General features: G+C 54.4%; 3 protein-coding genes across 5 annotated transcripts in view; 1 reads left to right on the top strand and 2 right to left on the bottom strand.

Annotated features, from left to right (window-relative positions):
• Window positions 1–1,869, bottom strand: part of LOC119108022 (sphingosine-1-phosphate phosphatase 1-like) — a 3,723-nt gene extending 1,854 nt beyond the window's left edge. Inside the window, exon 1 of the mRNA XM_037231609.1 lies at window positions 1,795–1,869. Within this exon, the coding sequence (XP_037087504.1) occupies window positions 1,795–1,869 (75 nt within the window). The remainder of the gene's footprint in view (window positions 1–1,794) is intronic.
• Window positions 1,870–2,016: 147 nt separating this feature from the next.
• Window positions 2,017–12,309, top strand: LOC119108032 (acid ceramidase-like). The gene is made up of 8 exons (XM_037231619.1): window positions 2,017–2,027; window positions 3,322–3,466; window positions 8,481–8,594; window positions 9,537–9,641; window positions 10,821–10,900; window positions 11,592–11,748; window positions 11,946–12,033; window positions 12,278–12,309. Exons 1-8 carry the CDS (start codon window positions 2,017–2,019, stop codon window positions 12,307–12,309), a joined length of 732 nt encoding a protein of 243 aa, XP_037087514.1.
• A 470-nt stretch (window positions 12,310–12,779) lies between these two features.
• Window positions 12,780–22,622, bottom strand: LOC119111646 (sphingolipid delta(4)-desaturase DES1). 3 transcript variants are annotated; one of them, XM_037235455.1, is made up of 7 exons: window positions 22,483–22,622; window positions 21,590–21,683; window positions 17,746–17,922; window positions 16,798–16,937; window positions 15,718–15,931; window positions 14,618–14,829; window positions 12,780–13,959 (listed from the first exon to the last, which is right to left on the bottom strand). In XM_037235455.1, the coding sequence occupies exons 2-7, from the start codon at window positions 21,669–21,671 to the stop codon at window positions 13,825–13,827; spliced, it is 960 nt and encodes a 319-aa protein (XP_037091350.1). In that variant the 5' UTR covers window positions 21,672–21,683; window positions 22,483–22,622; the 3' UTR covers window positions 12,780–13,824. The 3 variants fall into 3 exon arrangements, with proteins under 3 accessions (XP_037091350.1, XP_037091358.1, XP_037091366.1); XM_037235463.1 differs by lacking the exon at window positions 22,483–22,622 and adding an exon at window positions 22,395–22,415; XM_037235471.1 differs by lacking the exon at window positions 22,483–22,622 and adding an exon at window positions 22,239–22,257.
• Between the last annotated feature and the right edge of the window lie 471 nt (window positions 22,623–23,093).

A 23,093-nucleotide genomic window follows, 5' to 3' on the forward strand; every position in this document is an offset into this window, starting at 1 on the left:
GCTTGTCCGTTGTAGCCCGCGGCTTGTCCACAGATCCTTGCCTCCGTTGTAGCCCGCGGCTTGTGCATGGATCTTGCTTCCGTTGTAGCCCGCGGCTTGTCCAAGATCCTTGCCTCCGTTGTAGCCCGGCTTGTGCATATCCCGCCTCCGTTGTAGCCCGCGGCTTGTCCACAGATCCTTGCTTCCGTTGTAGCCGCGGCTTGTCCACAGATCCTGCTCCGTTGTAGCCCGCGGCTTGTCCACAGATCTTTGCTTCCGTTTGCCCGCGGCTTGTGCACAGATCCCGCTCCGTTGTAGCCCGCGGGCTTGTGCACAGATCCCCGCCTCCGTTGTAGCCCGCGGCTTGTGCACAGATCCTTGCTTCCGTTGTAGCCCGCGGCTTGTGCACAGATCCCCGCCTCCGTTGTAGCCCGCGGCTTGTCCACAGATCCTTGCTTCCGTTGTAGCCCGCGGCTTGTCCACAGATCCTTGCTTCCGTTGTAGCCCGCGGCTTGTGCATAGATCCCGCCTCCGTTGTAGCCCGCGGCTTGTGCACAGATCCCCGCCTCCGTTGTAGCCCGCGGCTTGTGCACAGATCCCCGCCTCCGTTGTAGCCCGCGGCTTATGCACAGATCTCCGCCTCCGTTGTAGCCCGCGGCTTGTGCACAGATCCGCCTCCGTTGTAGCCCGGGCTTGTGCACAGATCCCCGCCTCCGTTGTAGCCCGCGGCTTGTGCACAGATCCCCGCCTCCGTTGTAGCCCGCGGCTTGTGCACAGATGCTCGCCTCCGTTGTAGCCCGCGGCTTGTGCACGGATCCCCACCTCCGTTGCACTTTAGGCCGCTAGCGTCCGTTTGTTAATTTTGAAAACGATTGTACGGACGCCATTTTGTTATGCCGTCGCTCCCAAAACCTTCAACAAGCGAGGAGTGCATACTCAATTTTTGGTTATGTTTTATCCATGGAGTTATACTATGGGGTGTTCCACTTTGGTATCGGGTTCTGAAACAATCATCTTGGAGATCATCCGGTGCAGTTCACAGTCCTGCTCTTCTTAAGAACTAAACCCCTCTAGTGTTCGAGCCAATCGCCCATGAAGATGTACAGGCTATTCGTGCAGGCTACTCGAAGGCACCTAAGCATCATCATGTCAAAATAACGGCATTGAAATCCTGCCATTTTATTGGCCATGCGGTGATCAAGGTCAAAAACATACAATTGTCGCTTTCTTCATACCTGGCGTTCGTGAGTACAACTCCCAAATATAAAGGCCGTCAATGTGCTCTCAGCCAGTATCGTGCAGGGTACGATGACACAATCAAACAATAACGTATTGAGGAGTATATTTACTAAATGGATGAATGATGTTGGGTCGATCAGTTTTTCCACTTAAAAGTATACTTTAGCTATACGTGAGCTTATTTTCATATCTGATGTTTGCTTCAATATTTTCCAATGTGAAACATCCCCTTTGAAGCAAATAACCATCACAAGTTGCAACCCTATTGTAACGCAAAAGAGCGTAAGCATTCCCGCCATGCACAGTTGATCAACAACTAACAGATTGATGAATCTCTCAACAGATAATGAAAGCAAAGACAGTGCACGCGGCAAAACACGAGTTTCAATCCATCGGGGAAGCTATCAGCTCAGCATGATCCGTGGTCTCATGCCAGTACTTTCTACGTAGGCCCTCCTCCTCTGTGTTATCGAGCGCTGTCGCTATTTTACCCCCGAATGTACCGGACAGGCACTGTCCTCCTCGCGACCCCCATATTGCTTGACGCCCGCCAGGAAATGTTCGCCTGCGTGTTACTGTGGGTGCTCCCAGAGGCATCAGCTCGAACCATGCATTCATGGGTCTCAGCTGGGTAGCCCCGTTGGGTCTCATGTGGGTTCCAGTTTGGCTCCATGTGGGCCCAGTGGGCGGCCCATGTGGGACCCGTTGGTTGCTCATGACATGCCTACATGGGACGCGAAATTGGCCTTAACTCGGCAGCCCAGATGAGCCCCATGTGGATTCCAAGTCTGGCCCCATATGGGCCCCAGGTGGGCTGCCCATATGGGCCCCGGGTGGTTTCCCATGACATGCCCACATGGGACCACAATCAGACAGCCCTGATGGACCCCATATGACTGCCCATATTGAACCCACATGGGTCCCAGCTGGACATGGCGACTGGCAACAGAAGGGCCTGGCCAGTTACGAACTCCAGGACAAACATGGGATCTTCAGGGCCCCTGAATCTAATTCCTGTTTGGTGGTTATTCATGTCGTTCCACCCCGTGACCGAAGGCTTTAGGTCCCGAGTAGTCTGGTCGGTTTACTATACCAGATTTGGAACCGGCACCAATGGTGATGACTCAGCCTTCTGGCGATAAAACTGGCGGATTGGCCTGTTACTACTTCAGTTAGTGACCAGGTGTGTATTATTAACGATGAAATTGGCCATTCTGGTGTCCAGTTATTTCGCTCGATTGCGAGCGTCCCATTCGTGGCGAGTGCTCGAGCGCGTCTGTCTCAAATGGCAGCGACGCTTTAAAAACGTTGCGTAGCAAACTGATCACATTTGTCGCAAGATGCTATGGCCGCCCACAATTCTGACTAGTAATATGCTGTTGTTTGGTATTTTACACTGCTAAGCATGCGAAGTAAATGTTGGCTGAACAATCTGTGAAGAGTATTGATCTGAGGAGCATTGAAAAAACACTGTGTCACTACTGATCTGTGACGTCAGCACCGATAAAGGAGAGTTTGACGTAAATTTCTATTACCTGCTAAACATCATTCTGATTTAAGGTGTTATGTTTGGCAGCATCTTATTGCTTAACTTGCTGATGCAGCAAAACGCCAACGTTTCAACGTGTGTTCTACATATGTTCACGCTGCATAAGTTCACGAGTACCGACCAATACTTAGCCTTGAGTTTCGTCTAGCTGGGATAGCCAGTTTTAATGCGGTCTGGTCGGTTGAAATTTGTTTGCAGTTTCGCAATATTGCCCCAATTGGTTCGCAAAAGTGTTAATTTTTCTCACCCATCATATCCGAGTAAATCAGAAGCTTTTTCATCTCTGTTGCGCCACATCAGGCTGATTGTCTGCCTCCGTGCGTGTTCAGATTCATTCTAGAAGGCAACGAATCATCTTTGGTGCACGTCGCTGTTTTTAAATTATTGCCGTCAAAACGATCTGTGGGCCTAGACACATTTTGTTCGAATGAAAGAATAGGTAGCTGCTAAGTCTGGCTGAGTTTTGTCACACGCCTTGGTTTCGTTCTCCGCAGAGCGATGCCGTGAGCCGAGCGTCCGTGTGTTGACCTGCCCCTCTCCCGTTTGGTGCGCAGCTGGGACCGCACCAATCACACCTGGGTGGTGGCCGAGGCCCTGCGGCCGATGACCGTGACGCTCGAGTACACCAGGAACAACCGCACCCTCTTCCGCACGGCCGGCTTCGCAGGCATGGTGGGCGTGCTCACTGGAGTACGACCGGTACGTGCGCGCTAGAGGTGTTAACTTAAGTGCGGTGGTGCTCCCACAAGTGGCGGTATTTGACTGGGCTACGCCAACACCGCCCGTTAAAGTGGTATAAACTGGAACACGATTGGACACATCTGTACCACGGGACCGGGGTGCGGCCGGCACGTCTGTGACGGGGTGTTGGCTTGCGGTGCGGCCCGGTACGTCCGTGACTGGGTTGTTGGCTGGGGTGCAGCCGGCACGTCCTGTGTTGGCCGGGGTGCGGCAGGCACGTCCTGTGACGGGGTGTTGGCCGGGGTGCGGGCAGGCACGTCTGTGACGGGGTGTTGGACCGGGTGCGGCCGACCGTCTGTGACGGGGTGTTGGCCGGGGGTGGCTGGCGCGTCTGTGACTGGGGTGTCGATTGGGGGTGCGGCCGGCACGTCTGTGACTGGGGTGTTGACCAAATGTGTTTAGCACGTCCGTGTCAGGGGTACTTAATTGATGTTTTGTACTTTTATGTTGTTCATATACGTCGCTACTGCTCCCTTCCCGGCAGCTTAGTGGGTTTGGGTGGCCGCCTTCGAATTTGCCCGCCAGTGAAGGGGTGGGTTTGAGTCGCTTTAGGCGCGTGCCATTTGTCCCTGGCTAGACTGGTCTGTGACCGGTGACAGCGGCCGCACGTGCAGCTGGGGTCAGAGGGGACTACGGACCGCACCGAGCGATGCGGCACGTCAGTTTTCGCCGCAATGACGTGCTGTAGACCTAGAATTTCACGATCGGATAGTGGGGCCTGAGCTCACGGAATATGCACTGCTAGCGTGGGTGCTGATCCCAAGAAATTCTTGTAACAAAAATTGTCGGGATGAATCTCTGAACAAAAAGAAAGCAAAAAACAACGACAACGACAACACACGATTCTGAAAGATTGCCAATAGGTACAGTATTCCGTTTCAATTAAGTCGGATTGGTAGAAGAGTCATGGCATGCAGGAGCGGTAACCCCACTTTAATAGCAGTCCATCAGCATCGCCAACACAGATCCCCACGTCAGTCACCCACCTGAAACACGTCGAAGCTCAGGGGTCTCCGAAGGTTCCAGTGAGAAAGGGGAAAGACGGGTGCAGAATGCTCGCAGGCTGACGCAGTGGTGGAAACAGACAGGGACCCCGGGGCCATGGCCTTCCCTCCCTGGGGCCCCAAGGTGCTCCTCCGCTCCGAAGAGACCCATAGCGGGCCGAACGGACGCAGTTTTTTTAAGCACAAAATGCGTAAAAATGGGCGTCTTTGGGCCCTCGGGCGTCAAAGAACAAGCGATATTAGAGGGCCCAAGGGCAGACAAAAATAATTCTTCGATGATTGAGAGGGTCGGAACTGGGGAATTTTAAGGCTCGTTATGTTGTCCAGAGGCCCTGCGCTGTTGCCGGGGGCCCTATATGATCAGTTTCAGGTTCAGTTCAAACTCTTGAGAGCCTTTCATGCTCCCCTCAATTTTTGCATTTGCTCGGAGTGTCCTACGTTGTTGCCGGGCCCCACGTTGTTGTCACTATCTGCTAGTATGCCGAGGCACTCTTGGCAATCACGGGCTCTCTACAGATTCTTCCCATTCGCACGAAAGGCTCTATATGTCTATATACTATAGCAGGGGACCCCATATGCTAACCTCCGGGGTACTCTCCGTTGCTTAAGGCCCTTCACATTCGTCTTGCGTTCTTTCCACTTGCCCGGAGGACCTTGCGCTGTTGCTGGGGCCCATATAAGTTAACGCACCGAGGTACTTGATGCTCAGCAATCCTCCACATTGATCTGGGGCTCTTTCCTTTTCATCTCATTTGCGAAGGACTTGCCACTCTTGTCTGGGTCCCTTATTTTTACCTGCCCGGGTACTCTTGATCAGATCAGGATCAAGACACACACAAGACATAAGGCACCTTTTCGATCACGACACTCTTTGCCCGGAGAGCTCTGCGCCCTGGCCGTGGCCCTCTGTGTTAACCTGTAGGGGCACCCCCAGTCGTTCAGGGGCCCACCACATTGACCTTGGCGCCCTTCTCGCTTGCTGTGAAGACCTTACACTGATGACGGGAGCTACTTTGTTGGCCTGTCGCGGCAATCTCGATCGTTCAGGTACCGTATCTGTTTGTGTTGGGTTTTCCATTTCATCGGGGTGGTATGGTGCCGATGTGGCCCGAATGTTAATCAGCCGGGGCACTCTCGACCTCTGCGGGGCGCTCCACCTTGCTCGTGGGCTTTTCCCATGAAGTCAGACGGGCCACACTCTGTTGCCGAAACCCCCACATGTGCTCGCGAGTGCCAGGGCGTTTCGCCTGCTCTTGTGTACCGGCCTGTTAAATTACTTAATGTACACATACACGCGTTAATCATACCGTGTGTCATACACATGCACATCATATACATGTACACAAGTTAGGGATCTACACGATAACGGTCTCCCTTGATGCCCCAGCCTTCGAGCAGCGGTCGGATATGCGGCGATGAATTTTGACGCGCAATTGCCGAACATCATCTTACGCTCTGCCGAAAGCTGCAGTTCCGTTGGCTATTAAACAATTGTGACACTTTTTTTACTTGTGTATCATGTCCTTAATGCATTTTGAATGGTAGGATATTATATTCTCCTTAGCTACAGTCAAAGCAAAAACCCTAAGCTAGTCGCCAGTCATCAGCTAATCACATTGACCAGGCGGGTCGTTGTCGGAAGCCGGCTAGCCGTAGATAACCCGGAAATCAAATGCCGTGCTTTATTTTGGTGGTATTTAACAGCTCACGAAGTCCATTTTGTCGCATCTTCTACGACCTACTTAGCCTCAAAATGACAGGCTCCACCAAGATTCGGAGAAAATGCACGCGCCCCATGCATGGTCATACGTGCCACGTCTAGTTTCTTATGGTTGTGCACGGGAAGATGGGCGCTCATGGAACAGCTAACATACGTAATGCATAATGAGCGTGCGTAATATCTAGATTTGATTACCGGATGCGAGAATCTCTTCTTTTTGGAGGGGTCCACAATGTTGCGTGACCCCCCCCCCCCCCTCTTTGACGGAACCCTAGGCCCGCCACTGGGCTGATGACAAAGGGCAGAAACAAATTAAGTCGTGAAACCTGATTTAATTAAAGCAATGCAATGTGCCAGAACGCGATGGAAAGTGTTATCCGAAAATTTCTGACAATGTTCAAGTGTCAGCTGTAGCTAGTAAGGCGCAGGCGAACCGTTATGCCTTTTCCGATTATTTGTCGTGGAGATCGGACATCAGGGCAGCCCCAGTGCTGTGGATAAAAGGCCTAACAAACATGCATATGTGAAGCTCAAAATGATGCAAGTCACGCGAATCCGCTCAACGTTTCTTAATAACCCCATCTTGCTTCAAACCAATGGGAGAGTTCCGGAAGATCGGGAACATCATGTCGCATTTAGTGGAATTTGATTTGAGTAGACGGGTGCTGGACTAGTAGACCAGCTGGTCTATGTCGACCTAAAGAATGCAATGTCTTTGCAGGGACTCGGAGTGCGCAGTTTTACATGCTCGGCTTATCATGTTCCGCGCGCTTGTCGTACATTTGGGACGGAATCCCAGCGGTAAAGCGAAGTACGAGCACTACGTCTGTGGCGGGGGTATTAAATGGGGTACGGCGGGCTTCGTGGCGGTATGTAACGGAATGTGGCTGTGTGTCTTGTCACTGGGGTGAGGCCGGTACGCTCGTAATGGGAGTGTTGCCTGCAGTAAGGTTGACGCGCCTGTAATGAGGGCGTTGACTGCAGTGAGGCCGGCACGCCTGTAATGGAAGTGTTGACTGCAGTGAGGCCGGCACGCCTGTAATGGAAGTGTTGACTGCAGTGAGGCCGGTACGCTCGTAGTGAGAGTGTTGCCTGCAGTGAGGTTGACATACCTGTAGTGATAGCTTTGACTGCAGTGAGGCCGGCGCGCCTGTAATGAGAGTGTTGCCTGCAGTGAGGTTGACATACCTGTAGTGATAGCTTTGACTGCAGTGAGGCCGGCGCGCCTGTAATGAGAGTGTTGACTGCACTGAGGCAAGCGCGCCTGTAATGAGAATGTTGACTGCAGTGAGGCCGGTACGCCGGCAATGAAAATCTTGACTGCAGTGACATCGGTGCGCCTGTAATGAGAGCGTTGACTGCAGTGAGACCGGCGCGCCTGTAATGAGAGTGTTGACTGCAGTGAAGCAAGCGCGCCTGTAATGAGAGTGTTGACTGCAGTTAGACCGGCGCGCCTGTAATGAGAGTGTTGACTGCAGTTAGACCGGCGCGCCTGTAATGAGAGTGTTGACTGCAGTGAAGCCAGTACGCCTGATATCGGGACACTGCCTGGAATGACGCCCGTACGTCTGTAATTTGGGTTTATGACTGAAGTGCGTCCAGTACGTCTGTAACGGGCGACGTTCAGCAGAGCCTGGAGTGGGCAGATGTCACTGGGTGTTGTCTCCTCGTCTGCGAGGAACGAGGCTACGGCTAGGTTTATCGGAATATGACAGTGTCATTGTTCGGGGTCGACAGAAAGCTTATCACTATTGGCAGGACCTGTTCTATTTAAAGTAACTCGCTGTTAGATGTGGCATCAAGCAGACGAGTGGATGACGTGATCTCGGAATGACGCGGCATCTGGTACCGCCCCTGTGAGCGGAGCGGTGACGCGTGGGTCTGGCACGCGACCGATCAGAGGTGCCGGTGGGACCTCGCTGAGTCATTGAGAGCTCGGAGTTCTCACCATTCGTGTTGCAGGGCCTCTTCTCGCTGATCACTGACGAGAGGTTCCCACCTAACAGCTCTGTTGTCTCACCATGCGTGTTGCAGGGCCTCTTCTCGCTGACCACTGACGAGAGGTTCCCAGCTAACAGCTCTGTTGTCTCACCATTCGTGTTGCAGGGCCTCTTCTCGCTGACCATTGACGAGAGGTTCCCAGCTAACAGCTCTGTTGTCTCACCATCGTGTTGCAGGGCCTCTTCTCGCTGACCATTAACGAGAGGTTCCCAGCTAACAGCTCTGTTGTCTCACCATCGTGTTGCAGGGCCTCTTCTCGCTGACCATTGACGAGAGGTTCACACTGAAGCCGGGGCTTTGGTACATGCTGCAGTGGGCGTTTGGAGCCAAAGTCCAGTGGAACACCGTCATCACAAGACAGGTGAGCAGGCTCACAGCAGCTGTCTTCGTGCTGGCTTTTTCAGACAAGGAACTAATTTCGGCCAAAATTGTGAAATGCGTGGACAGTAGGATAAACCGTATAGTAGGATCCATGCCCATGGAATGTTGCCAGGTCTATTAAAATGGCCCGATACATCACCCGAGAAGCTGTTTTCACTTCTCAACGAGCGCGGTACTCAGTGAATTGGTCCCGGGAAACAAATTTGTAAACGCGAAATGACAGAGAGGCACATGATGACGACATGAAAACGCCCCCGTTGCAAAATTCAACCGAAATTGTAATATACCTGACGATGAAACGCTTGGTGTGTTTCGTTTTGGTCGGTCCTAAGTTTCTTGCATTTCAGCTTTGGTACCAAATTAAGACTGCCTTATAAAAGCAGCATTAAAAAGGGCATATGTGAAGAACTTAGGTTACCGCCACAAGATTCTGTCGCCGCGGGTGTGGTTTTCCGTCCAGGACAGATGCAGGCTTTGCGCGCTGTGTTCTCGGTGATGAGCACTGGTGCATGCGTTGCAGTTCATGCCAGGCGTGATCTCTGATTGGTGAATGGCATGGTCGTGATCTGTGCTCATTTCGGCGAGATGCTGTCCGTAAGATGCCGCCCAAAAAATCGATTGGTGGCGGATATTTTAAGGCTTTCTACAGGTTTGAACGTGACCTGACCCGCTATGGCCTCTGACCTCCACTGACGGACACCCCACGGAGAGCCTGGCTAGATAGTGTTCAGCTCGTTGTATGGCGCAGCGTGCTTGACACTCATTCGGCCTTCATAACTGTTGAACTGCGATGCAGGTGTGCGTGTGCTCGTTCTGGTAAGTTAGTCATTAGTTCATCAACAATTCAGTAGTGAAGTTAGTGTGGCAAACGCGACTGTCCAGCAAATCACTTACCCCACTCACTTCTACTTTGTTTCCCCAGGTCCTGGAGAACGGCACCGATTATGGTTCTGTGGAAAAGCAGCTGGCCAAGACGGCGCTGATCGCTCCGGTCTACTTCATCCTGGCCGGCAACAAGTCCGGGGAGGTGGGCCTGATGAAGTGCGGGCGTGTTGGGCCGGGCCGTGCAGCCCCTTGCGGGTGTGTGGGACCGGGCCGCCCGCCTCCCCGCGGACGAGTGGGGCCGGGCCGCGCGGCCCCCTGCGGGTGTGTGGGACCGGGCCGCCCGCCTCCCCGCGGACGAGTGGGGCCGGGCCGCGCGGCTCCTGCCGGGCACCTCAAGCGCGGAACCGCCAGCTTCTTGCCGGTCCAACGACGGGATCCTCCGTGAGGTCGCGGGCTCCTCCAACACGGGATCACAGACTCCTTGTTCACGGGGCCGCACACTGTTCGGACGAACACAGGCTTCCCAGCAAACACCATACGCTACAGGCCGCACGCTCCCCAGTGGTCATGACATGCCACAGGTTCCCCAGTGGTTATCGTGTACCACAGTCTCTCCGACACAGGAACATGGTGAAGGGGATAATAATTCTACATTTGGTACGGCTTTGGCTCGAATCCCTGGAATTTGCACGCATGCGCCAGAGCTGGTAGACGGTGTCATACCAGGAAGCTGTATTCTCTGTTCAGAGGCAGACATCTTGAACATTGTTGCCAATAACGCACGTTTTCTGCTTTGGGTATTCCATTTCGTTGATGATACACTGTGCAGCGTCCAGCATGTCGCGTGTTTTCGCACTGGAAACATTTGCGTTTACACGATCATGGATTTATTCATGGGATCACGGTCGTGTTGGCCCAAACCAGTAATGTTGCGTCGCGTTATTTAATGTATGACAGGTATCGCGCTTGTGTCGTTGGGGCTTTACGACGCACTCAGCTGCGGAGGCTTTATGGTGTCGTCTGCCTCTCACCCTGGTTAGAAGGGCGGTCACCGCGGGGAATCGAACCCGGTACCTCTGGTTTCCCAGACGCGCAGTGGCCAATGCAGACGCGTTAACCACTACACCATCGGCAACACAGGTATCGCGTTATGTCTGTGTCTGTGCGTGTGCGTGTGCGTGTGCGTGTGCGTGTGCGTGTGTGTGTGTGTGTGTGTGTGTGTGTGTGTGTGTGTGTGTGTGTGTGTGTGTGTGTGTGTGTGTGTGTGTGTGTGTGTGTGTGTGTGTGTGTGTGTGTGTGTGTGTGTGTGTCGTGGTCGCCGGCACTGATGGCAGCTCGGTTATCCAAGATCGAACTCCCCAAAACACCAAACGCCTTTCAGGCCTGCGTCATCACCAGGGACCAATACAAGGCGGACATATGGCCCCTGGGCATCGCTTCACTCACCCAGAAGTCTCGGTGGTAAGCTTGTTCTTTCTTGAATCTAGCTCGACGGAAGGTAAGTCCGTCGCTTGTACTTACTCCACTCATCGAATACCCCTACTCGAGTCGCCAGGTGCATTGCCATATAGCACCGCCCAATCGGTCATTTAGAAGGCATGTTGTATCAGAAAAAATTTCAAGATGAAGGAAAATTCTAAAATAAAGCAAAATGCAGGTAAACTAAACGCACTTTCAAACTATTGTAAATGCGACAAAATCTGGGACGGGCGCAAACGACCCCGGCAGTCGACGCGCCCGAAAACTCCAATAATTCATCAATCTCTGTCGAAAGAGTGACGGTGACATTTGAAGCAAAAGGGATCTCGATCTCGATGATGATCAGACCATCAGACCAGACCAGACCATCAGACCAGACCACCAGATCAGATCAGATAGGGATCAGACCATCTCGTCCGCGCCAGGTCCATGAGATCACGGTCATTGGGAGCCAGTCGTCGATACATGTTCTCGCATTAACGCGGACGCAAGGGATGATGCGGCCGGGAACGTATCCGTGACAATATGAGGGAGAAACGTGCGCGGGCTCGTGAAGCATGCAGAGTACAGCGTCCGGTGCAGCTCCGCTGTGGTGACCAGGTGTGACGTCCGGCACGGGGCCAGCCGTCGGCCCCCAGCTCCTGGTGACGCGACACCGGCGCCGCGCCCTCAGGTACCTGCTGCAGACCAACTACGACCACTGGAAGCGGCCGCCGTTCTTCGACAACCGGCGTGGGCCGGGCGTGCGCTGCATGGACCGGCTCGGCCAGGCTGCGCTCAGCCCGGCCCGGCTGTACGATGTGCTCCACTCGAAGCCAGTCAGAAATCGGGTGCGTTTCGCCGGTGCATGGCGGCGGAGGGGCGGAGGGGCGAGGCGTCAGGGCGCATTGAACGAAGCGTCTCTCGGCTCCATGCCATGATTGTGTTCTGTGGCTGTTTTGTAGGCGCGGTCAGAGCAGCACGCTGGCCAGGTGAGCCCGGCGCCGCCGCGGTGACGCGTGCTGAGGTGGAACGCGCCCTGTTGCAGCTGACGGTGTACACGGCTCTGCTGGAGCCCGCCCGCGGACATCTGGAGGCCTGGCTCCAGTATGCTCCGACCCGCGACTGCGCCATTGGTGAGGCATCGGGGCGGCCGGGCCGGCGAGTCTCGGCTCACCTACACCGGGCGGGGCGACGTCTCCTCCCGGGCCGCTGGAGCACAGCGGACGCCAGGCCGTCGTGGCCTCGGACTCGCCTGCCCCGGGCAGGGCAGACGTCCGCCCCCTTCCGACGCTGGAGTACGGCGTCACTTCCAGGCCCATGGCTGGCTCGGCTCGCCTGCCCCGTGTGTCAGGGCAGACGCTCCCTGCCCCCCTCCAGGGCGCTGGGAGCACGGCGGCCCGCTCCCGTAAAGACGACCTGCGCGATCGAGTCCGGCGCGCTGACCTCCTTGTCCGATTGTGATTTCCCATTGAAGTCAGGATACTGGCGGGAGCGTATCGCGTTTTCTGTGCACCCTTTTTGCAACAAACATCTATCGTACATCGAACGTGCTACACCAGCGTCCATCGGCCAGCAACGGCGCAAGCTCACGCGGTTTTGTCGTGTTGAGCCCAGTACCATAGCCAAATGACATTACATTTATATACGTGACTCCGAGACATGGCTTGAAGCTACCACTCCGCACCCTCATATTCGTACTGTCACTGGATTTTGGACAATGAACGTGAGTCATTTCTGGACCGGACAGCAGTAGCTGCCAGACAACGCCTCTTGCACCGGGCGCGCTGTTGAATAGCCGCCCTCGCCCGGGCCGTCCCTGCTGCCACCGGCCAGTAGACACAGCATGCCACCCGCATGACTCGCAATTCATACCGCCAAGTGGACCAAAAATAGCCATGTATTGCGCTGATTCCATAAAGCTTCACAGGTTCAGATCTGACGTTGGTGAGACTTACCACCTCGACAGGCACAGAAGGCAGCACAGCTTCATAACCAACAGCCAAAGGTATCGCTGAAGTGGACAAAATCGAAAACCAGAAAATACCAGCAAGGCATGTAGGTTATAAGTTGTACCCGCTTAAGCGCATTGATTCATCACCTTTTTCCCAATGCAACTTCAGTTAAGCAGATCTTCGTACACAGACATCTGGGACATCCTGCTTGCCTCCCTGTCCGGAATAAAGCGATATATGCCCTGTCAATCCGTCTAAAAAATGTCTTCGACAACATCACCCGACCTATTAATGTGGATCTAGTTCAGCTGTTAAGTGTACTAGAGTCTCGGAAGTCATTGCTCCTGCTTGGAAGTAATCGACGAACCCGCATTGTAATCACACTTCACCGAAACGGCTTCCGCCCAATAATGTATACACGGCGCGAATGATTGTCTCGCCCCGTTTCTCCAACGACGTATCTGGCGATAAGCGAACCTGCTTGCTCACAAGCCGTCACTGGAAGTGTCATCTGGCAGCGGCGGTGCCGGTCTGCTGCGAGTGCTCAGCGCGGTCAGTGCGGGCCACATCGAGCAAACGCCACCGGAGTCAGCACACGCAGCCGCCGCTGGGCCGGCGACTCAACACGAGGGCAGCGGCGAAGGCTCAGCCAGTATCGGTCACTCGCACGGCAATTACAGCGACGCGCCCTCGCAGCGCAGCGGATGGCGCCACCTGGTGCGACTTCGAGCGTCGGCGCGCGTCCGGACCGCAGCCGGCTGCCCGCCACGGCAACCGAGGGCCGGAATTGAGGCGAGACACACGGCCGGCCGCACAAGGCAGTGCCTTTGGCCAGAGCATTGAGACGCGACGGCAGCCGGGCTGCCGCAGTGTCGAAAGCGCGGACGGCAGCAAGGCGTCAAAGCAGCCGGCTAGCTAGTCGCAGCGGAAGCCGTGCCGGAGCGGACCCCGCGCCGGAGCGGGCGGCCGCCACTAGAGAGCGCGATGTTTGCGCTTGATGCGGGCGTACGGCCCGATCTCTGGGTCGGTGATGAAGTCGTAGAGCACGCGAGTCCACGAATCGTGCTGCGGCAGGTCGTCGTAGAACTCGGGCGCCATCTTTCGCACCTGGTGGCAGAGGCGCACAGGTGGTAGCGGGCGCGCCAGTCGCTCGAGCAGCCCAGACCAGACGGGCACACGAACTGGACCGCGCACAGTGACGGTCATGCGGCGGCGCGGCCCCACGGATATCGGCTGCCCAGTCCCGACACGAACCAGTCCACGCACCCCGGCGTCGGCTCCCCGACATTGCGCTGTCCTCTCGCCTGAGGTGGGCGACTGCACGACTCGGGACAGTCAGTTCACCTGACGCGGGCGACTGTTTATGGCAGCCGCCTCACTTGACGCAGTCGCCTGTTAGCGGTAGCCGCCTTACTTGACGCAGTCGGCTGTTAGCGGTAGCCGCCTTACCTGACGCAGTCGGCTGTTAGCGGTAGCCGCCTTACCTGAGGCGGTCGGCTGTCCGTGGCAGCCGCCTCACCTGAGGCGGTCGGCTGTCCGTGGCAGCCGCCTCACCTGAGGCAGTCGGGCTGTCCGTGGCAGCCGCCTCACGTGGGGCAGTCGGCTGTCCGTGGCAGCCACCTCACCTGAAGCAGTCGGCTGTCCGTGGCAGCCGCCTTATCTGAGGCGGTCGGCTGTCCGTGGCAGCCGCCTCACCTGAGGCGGTCGGCTGTCCGTGGCAGCCGCCTCACCTGAGGCAGTCGGCTGTCCGTGGCAGCCGCCTCACCTGAGGCAGGCGACTCCCCGGCACGGCCGGGAAGTCATGGTGCTCGTTATGGAAGCCCACGTTGAATGTGATGGCGTTGAGGGGACCATAGTAGGAGTAGGTCTCGTAGCCCTTGCGGAACATGTAGTGCTCCGAGATGAAGTGGCCGGCCACCGGGTGCAGGCCCATGGCCATCAGGGAGCCGCCCAGCATGTAGAAGAGCGCCTTGGCACCTGTCGCAAGCGATGGTCACCAGTGACGTCCCGCACGCCGAGCCCGCTGGAGGCGTGCCATCACGTGCTAAACCAGCCAATAGTGCTGTCAGGACCTGGCACCAGATCATCTGTGACGGTGTGCTTGAATAAGCGGGTAATGGAGGACTAGGTTGTCAGAATCCACTGTCCTGTTGTCGCTGAAATAACATTCAAAAACGCTTGCCTCATATGGCACCGACAGACGCAAGAGCCTTCGCCCCACGGCTCCGTCTCCGTCCACCGACAGGTACCCCCGGCCGGCTCCTCCCCTCTGGCTCGAGTGTCACGGGGTCCGCCGACAGACCCCCGCCCGACCCCTCCGCTCTGGCTCGAGCGGTGCGGGGTCCACCGACAGACCCCCCCCCCCCGCCCGGCTCCTCCGCTTCGGCTCGAGCGGCGCGGGGTCCACCGACAGACCCCCGTCCGGCTCCTCCCCTCTGGCTCGAGAGTCACGAGGTCCACCGACAAAACCCCTGTCCGGCTCCTCCGCTCTGGCTCGAGAGTCACAAAGTCCACCGACAGACCCCCGTCCGGCTCCTCCCTCTGGCTCGAGCGTCACGGGGTCCGCCGACAAACCCCCGTCCGGCTCCTCCCCTCTGGCTCGAGCGTCACGGGGTCCGCCGACAAACCCCCGTCCGGCTCCTCCCCTCTGGCTCGAGTGTCACGGGGTCCACCGACAGACCCCCGTCCGGCCCCTCCGCTCTGGCTCGAGCGTCACGGGGTCCGCCGACAGACCTCCCGTCCGGCTCTTCCGCTCTGGTTCGAGCGGCGCGAGATCCACCGACAGACCCCCGTCCGGCCCCTCCGCTCTGGCTCGAGCGGCGCGAGGTCCACCGACAGACCCCCGTCCGGCTCCTCCGCACTCACCCAGCCAGTAGCCGACGGCCACGTTGAAGCCGATCTGGATGGCCGAGTTGGCCAGCTCTAGTCGCGTCGGAGGCTTCGGGTACGTTATGACGGGCCGCAGAGCGTAGAAAAGCGGCTGCAGAAGCACCCAGACGAACTTGCCGAAGGTGGTGCAGAAGAGCCGCGCCTCCAGCGCCGTCGGCAGGTCCGTGTCCAGCTTCTCGTCGCCCTGGTACTGAAGCGGAGCGGATCGGATCTCAGAGCGAGGCCCGGGCCCGGAGCCGCTTAAGACCCACTTTGCTAAACAGGCAACTGTAAGGCGTATAAGACACTACGCAAAAGTTAAAATATTGTCACCTGCATTTACAGCATCCTCCACAATGCCGTATTGTGTCCGATAACTAGTCGGCGCTTTGACTCGCCTGCGCTGCCGAGTGGCCTCCGCACACGACACGGCGGCCTCATCCTGACACGGGATCTACATATGACGTGGAGGTAGGAACTGACAGCCTCCGTGAGGGGGAAGGGGAGCGGGAGGCACTGTTGCTGTCGCCGGCAGCAGATGCCACCATCAGACGAACCTTCCCCGGTGACAACCGCATGGGTGCCAGAGGCCAGCTCACACAGCGAATGCCCGGTGCTACAAGGGAAGCGATGCCGCCGCGCCTATCCCGTGCTATGTGAGAGGACAATCAGACAGCGTCCTGAACGAACGAGAAAACTTACGAAACGTAACACCCAACACAGTTCTAGAATTTCATCCTTTTATTCAGCCAGAATAAACAAGCCTTCCGCCTCGAGCAATATGGAAGTGGTGAGCTTTTTGCTTACAATCCGCAGACGAAAAAGTTACAGCCCGTAGACGGCTGATGCCGAGCGCTTCCGGTTCATTTGGCCTGTTGGAAACCTCATCAAATATTTGCTCTCATTACATAACTGACTTCAACGGCAACGCCATGGGTAGTGCCAACATTATATCCAGCGTTGGAGGGAGAATACCAAGTTTCGCCAGAGTGAGCGGACGCCGCCCTACTCCGTCCCGCATGCTCCCGGCACCCAGCCGACAGACGTCACTAGCTCAGGTCATCCGACAGCACCTACCCGATGGTGTTCCAGGTGGTAGGCCTTAAAGGCCACGGAGAACGGGATACCGATGGGCAGGTTGGCGAAGATGCCCAGCAGCCGGTTGGCCAGTGGCCGGCTGTGGCCGAAGGCCAGGTTGTGCGCCAGCTCGTGGATGGCTGCCGGCGAGCGAACACGGCCCACGTCACGCGCCGGGCTCAGGCCGACGTCACGCGCCGGGCTCAGGCCCACGTCACGCGCCGGGCTCAGGCCGGCGTCACGCGCCGGCCTCAGACCCACGTCCGTGGCCGGGAGGGAAAAGGGGTCGCGCGGGGCGCCAGGCAGCATCATGTGACAGACAGCGCGCCTCGGCTAGTGAAGCGGCGCTTCGTATTAGTCCACGCGATCGTGAAGGAAGCTTCGTAACCACACAAAGCGGCGCAAATCGGAAATAAGGGGCGCCGCTTTAAATGTCACGAAAACGCGTCGTTTAGAACCGGAGCTTGCCAGTGAAACCAAGTGACTTCTGGCGAGTGTGCTCAAACAGTGACTGAAGGACGCGTCGGTTCACAATTTAGTACCAATTATCTTTGTGCTTTGTGCCGGTGCGACACACCAACCACAAGCCCAGTGACGACAGAAGGCGATAGTCAATAGATACCACCCGACAATTCTTGAGCCTCCGCCAAACCGACATAATCCATACTACGATCGGCAGAAAGGTCACGCAAAGGCATGGCACCAAACAGACCATCGCAGTGCCGCAAAGCTGGCTTCGTTCTGCACACACACCGATCAGACTGGATCAATGCTGAGTCGAACGGCTGGACACATCGGCCCACGCGGCCGGCCCAACAGACAGGGCTGAGGCCAGACAGCAATGGCGGCTGGCGCCCCCGTCGTCGGCCGGGTGCGGCCACCCCCGCTGAGCTCGCGGCGGCGTCCCCGGCCGGCCAGCGGGTCCGGGCTGCCGCAGACGTCACTCACCCAGCATCAGCGAGTGGTTGATGACGCCGCCCAGACAGTAGGCGAGCAGCGTCACCTGCAGCCACGGCCGGCCGCTGACCAGGTAGATGCTGACCAGCTGGAAGACCACCATGGCCGTGACCTTGAACGGCATGGTCTCATCGCGACCAAACAGTGTCTTGATCTCGGGGTGCTTCTCTGCCGACGGAGGGTGCTGGTCAGGGGAGAGACGACGGTGGGACCGGACAGGGGACGAAAGTCGTAAGCCACCAGCACTCGCTACAGGCGGCCTGGCGGCGATCAGACGCAGGCTCATAACCACAATACGGCATGCAGGTGTGGTCATGAGCAAATCACAATCGTCAGGCAAGCGAGGGGCTATCAGGAATAAACATCACCACTGTGTGGAACCTCGGCGACCAGATTTCCTTCGAATTCGTGGTTATCAACCTCAACAAACGTGCACTGAGCACTCAGCAGCGAGCAATGGTGGATATCGTAGCTCGGCTCGGGAAGTCCACAAATTTCCCGAGCTTGAATCACACCTGGGTACATAATCTGAGTGGCCTGCAGATAAGGAGTCACGAAACAGCGCACTGTATCGGGCTATGACGGCGCCGAGAGGCCGCCTCTTCCCCGACCACTGACCGGCAGCGGCGGCTGCCACACCCTCACCGGCCGACTCCCGCCTGCCGCCCTAGCTGGGCTGGCAGAGACAGGACCACAGCGGCCTCTTCTTAGAAGCTGGCTCTCCCCCTTCCAACGGAGGTCAGCCGCACTCCCGGAACTATTACAGGCTCTCTGAGACACTTGGGGCCAGCATGGTTACGGCCCATACCCCCACCACTGCGCTGAACATGTAGTGGAATACTGTCCCTTCTAATCACCCTTTTAAAGGTTCACTGGCCTCCGTATGCTGTCAACTTTTAACTCTAGGTGAGTGTGAGAGAGCAAGGGATGAAAGTGCGAAAGAGACAAAAGTGAGTGGGTGAGTAAGTGAGTGAGTGAGTGAGTGAGTGAGTGAGTGAGTGAGTGAGTGAGTGAGTGAGTGAGTGAGTGAGTGAGTGAGTGAGTGAGTGAGTGAGTGAGTGAGTGAGTGAGTGAGTGGGTGAGTGAGCCTGTCCACTACGTTGGCAATTTCGTGCGTCCAGTTTGGCAGCAACTCTGACATCGTCAAACGTTCGTTACGCCATCAAATGATGACGTATTGAGGCCACATTTACTGCGAGCGAAATTTTGTTGTCTTAAGCAGTCAGTTGCATTCAAACAGACCAACAACTGAGCTTATAAGTGAGCTTACTTCATCGTATCTGATGCTTGCCTTCATACTGCCATGTGGAACATTCCCTTTAAAGGGAATGTGTCAAATCTAAGGATATGGAAACAAACATCAGATACGATAAAATAAGCTCATTCATAACAATTAATGTTCTTTTTAAGTGGGAAAGACTGCTCTAGACAGCACAATCTCTCTTCAGTAAACATGCTCCTCAATGCGTCATGGCTTGATTACGTCATGGTCCCTTGCACAACATTGATTGAGAGCCAATTGACGGCCGTTATATCAGGAAACCCGCTCACGAACACCAGATGTGAACGCCTCGACAACTGTGCTTTTCTTGGCCTTCATCGCCGCGTAGCTTATGTAATGGTGGCATTTGAATGACGTTATTACGACGTCATGAATGCCAAGGTAACTTTTAAAAAATCTCGTCGATATGCCCTTCCCCATTTTCCGAGCGCGTAGCTCGGAAACTAGAGGCTTGGGTCTTACGAATGGTAGGATCGTGAACAGCACCAAAAGGTCCTCAAGATGGCTATTTCAGTTCAAAACCTAATATAAATGTGAAACAACCCTTTAGGTCGTTCGATTTCCAGCCTTGTTTCTGTCAATAATTATTGCCACTGACCACATTTCCGCATTGCGCAGCACAAAACGTGGTTCGTGTTTGAAATTTGCACTCCACGTATTCAACTGGTTGAAAGCCGACTGGTCTTTCTTTGTCGATGCCACGAATCGTGCTGACTAGGATTCCGTCAGACATGAATAACTCGGTGAGCATATTTTCGTTGACCTTGAGCACTACATGGCCACTGGGGCGGTGGTAACCGCGTGACGTTTCTATGCCGTCACGCAAACCCGGATGGCCTCAAACCGTCTGCACGAAACAGTGTGCACAGGTTTGTAGATGCTAAGCTCAGCAACAACATGGTTTTGGGTCTTACAAAGAGCGTAGCTGTAACCTGCATTGGATGATCTTCCAAATGGCTATATCAGCTCAAATCTCGCTATAAATGAGGGGCACCCCCCTTAAACTCGGAATATGCTTGCTGGGTGTGTCGTGCGGGCGCGGCCTAGTCAGCCGTTAGCCGGCGCGGCCGGCTGTGTTTATGCCTCCGGGCCATTGTCCGTGACCTGGCCGAGGTCGCGTGTGCGGACCGGAGCGGCCGCAGACTACAGCTAGAGACGGCCGGTTAAGGTCGGGGGCTATATCTGTCCTGCGCAAGTGCTGGGTGTTGTTGCGTATTTAGTATCCGAATCGTAATTCAAATACACTGGGCATGCCAGCTTCAGTTACAGGGCGCCAACAATTTATTGGAAACTCAAGTGCTATCACACAATTGCACTACGTGGTTTTCTACACTTCTATATATTTCAATAGATTTCTACAGACATCTATATATATATATATATATATATATATATATATATATATATATATATATATATATATGTATATATATACATAGGTAGCTTTCTAAATCATACGCAGATTTCTAAATGTAGACTTCTAGAATCATACTACACCTACGTACCGGGCTTCGTACCCAGCATCTATTACCATGGTGAATACCTAGACCCCAATATCTACGCCCGGAAGACGTACGCTCGGAAGGCCTACTGCTATGGACAAGAACGCTCGGAAGACATACGCTCGGAGGACCTGCCCCGTGAACATCTCCTGGCGGTGTCCGTTTATCGAGTCCGAGCATACCTTGATATGCTGTTACATCTGCATGCATCTCTGACATGTGATATCAGGGTTTTGCTGGAGAAATATCTGGGTGCAATATGACCATCGCCGTTGGCGTGCGCTAAAACCCCGATCATCAGCCCGCGATTTCGCTCAAGGGGCCATTAATTCATTTCTGACCAATGAAGCACAAACACCACATTTCAGACCGATTCCAACATAAGCCCGCCTTCGCATTCGGCGTACCTAATGCACGACTGCACGGGTTGGGTGCGCCGATCCGAGTATGCAGATATAATGCGTCACGGCCGGGTTGGTTCAGATTATGGAAGCAGAGGCCCGAGGAGAGGGGGCCGATTGGTGCTTGTTTGATGACAGCCATGCATTATTCATGGCATATGGCTGAAACCGGAGACCACCGATCGTTGAGAAGAGGAGTACATCTTAGAAAGAAAGCGGGGTAAAAGAGAGGTAAAAGAGGGGTAGGGGTCTTACGCCAGCGCGTATGCAAGATTAAGAAGCCTTTCGTGCATAGGTCTTCCAGCATAGGTGTTTATAGCAGGTCTTTGGGGCAGTAGGTCTTACAAGTGCAAATCTTGAGTGGAAATCTTCCTGAGCATAGGTGTTGGGGAGTAGGTGTTCCAGGGGTAACTCTTCAAGCATAGGTATTCAGAGCAGAAGGTCATCTGGGAATCGGTCTTCCCATCCCCCACTGACTGCATTCTGCATACCAAAAACATAGCACATTGACTTGCCTACCACAATCAATCGAGGTGACATCATCCAGCTACAGCACACAGAAACTTACCTGTCATTCATTCTGAGCAGACATGGAGTCAGCACACATTCCCAGTGACTCTGCAACAGGTTCTCTAATCTTTTGCACTCACTTAGAATTTCCTTCCTTCTTGTGGCATGAGGCTCCTCCGTGTATGACCATTCAAAGTCTTCACGTGATACCCTCTGTCCCATTGTGCTGATGACCTGGAAGGCATTAACAAGGCTTAAGTTATTGAAAAATAACAGTGTGTGCATCACCAAAAGAAATGGACAGCCAAATTCAATAAGAAATGCCAGTCTGGAGATAATGCTAGCATAACATTGGGCCATTGCTGAGCATTGACAATGGCTTCAATCCAATGAACATATATCTAAAATATCTCACATCACAGACATATGGGTAAACATGTCATATTACAACTGTTGTGTTTTGACATCACAATCATAAAATTTACTAGGCAATTTGCAGCAGGCAACATGGTGCTGTCCATGGCCCCAAACATTCATGTCAAGCAGTCACAAATAGAAATAAAAATACCAGGATAGACCACATCTTGCTAAGCAAAGGAAGCTTGAACATGGTGTAACTTTCCTGTTTCATCCACTATATATATATATATATATATATATATATATATATATATATATATAAACACAATTAGCATTCAAAACCCAAACATCCTTTTCAGAATTTCAAAAGGTATGCAAGCCTTTTCACCCAAAAGGCTTGGATAATTCTTCATCAAAACCAATTAATACTTCATCAGTTTAACTTTCTTCATTGGCGAGCTGCCAATAAAATAATTGAAATACGATGACATCAAATCAGATGTGAAATAAACCATGTTGTTGCCTACAAAGTAAATGCAAACATCAATTTATCCAATTACCACACAAAATTTATCCTTAACTCACTGACAAGCAGATGTTGTTGCTAACTAACAAAATAACATTGTTGCGGGATACCACCTAACCGTGACACCCCCCCGCCCCTCTCACCCACCAGCACTCCACAGTACTTTTTGGACCAATGCACACTGAAGGTAGTCCAATATTTATTCAAACCACATTCAATTACAAAACCGAAATAATACAATTATTGCACTTGCGGAACCCTTTGCATATGCCAATCCCTCCCCGCCCCTCACCGTCCGGCCGACAACACTCTGCGGGGAAAGACTGTGGGCTCAGGCAGGCTTGGGCAAGGCTTGGGTATAAAATGAGTAGGACAAGTGTAATGAGAACTGACTAATCAGCTGACGATGACGTCATTACCAGGGCCCACTGCACCAATTGCTGTGAAACCCAAACTATTGCATTTATCATATCTGGTTTCCACTTTTGGCTGAAAATTCGGCGACCCTAGGTCAACTCAAAAGTCATAAAATTCCGCAAATTTTTCCTTCCGTCCGTCCAGTTGGCTCAGTTGGCTGGAGCGCAAGATGGCCTATCTCCCGGTCCAGCCATCCGAGGCGGGATGGGTTACTTTGCGTTAAATTGCAAGCTCTGCCCCGCGCACATATATTTTTTCGTACATGCGTATCCTAGCAACCCTTGTCAGCTGTGTTAGAAATAGCGCTGACCGAAATGGCCCAGCTATTGATGTTCTGGCAC

This window comes from Pollicipes pollicipes, unplaced genomic scaffold (assembly GCF_011947565.3).
Source record: "Pollicipes pollicipes isolate AB1234 unplaced genomic scaffold, Ppol_2.1 Scaffold_2555;HRSCAF=2994_pilon_pilon_pilon, whole genome shotgun sequence".
Taxonomy (NCBI): domain Eukaryota; kingdom Metazoa; phylum Arthropoda; class Thecostraca; order Pollicipedomorpha; family Pollicipedidae; genus Pollicipes; species Pollicipes pollicipes.

Coding starts and splice junctions, on each gene's coding strand:
- LOC119108032 (XM_037231619.1), top strand. Junction 8,595..9,536: donor ACACCGTCATCACAAGACAG/GTGAGCAGGCTC, acceptor TTGTTTCCCCAG/GTCCTGGAGAACGGCACCGA. Junction 9,642..10,820: donor CCGGCAACAAGTCCGGGGAG/GTGGGCCTGATG, acceptor AACGCCTTTCAG/GCCTGCGTCATCACCAGGGA.
- LOC119111646 (XM_037235455.1), bottom strand. CDS start 21,671: ATGGGACAGAGGGTATCACGTGAAGACTTTGAATGGTCATACACGGAG. Junction 16,938..17,745: donor CAACCACTCGCTGATGCTGG/GTGAGTGACGTC, acceptor GCTCGCCGGCAG/CCATCCACGAGCTGGCGCAC. Junction 15,932..16,797: donor ACCACCTGGAACACCATCGG/GTAGGTGCTGTC, acceptor GCTCCGCTTCAG/TACCAGGGCGACGAGAAGCT.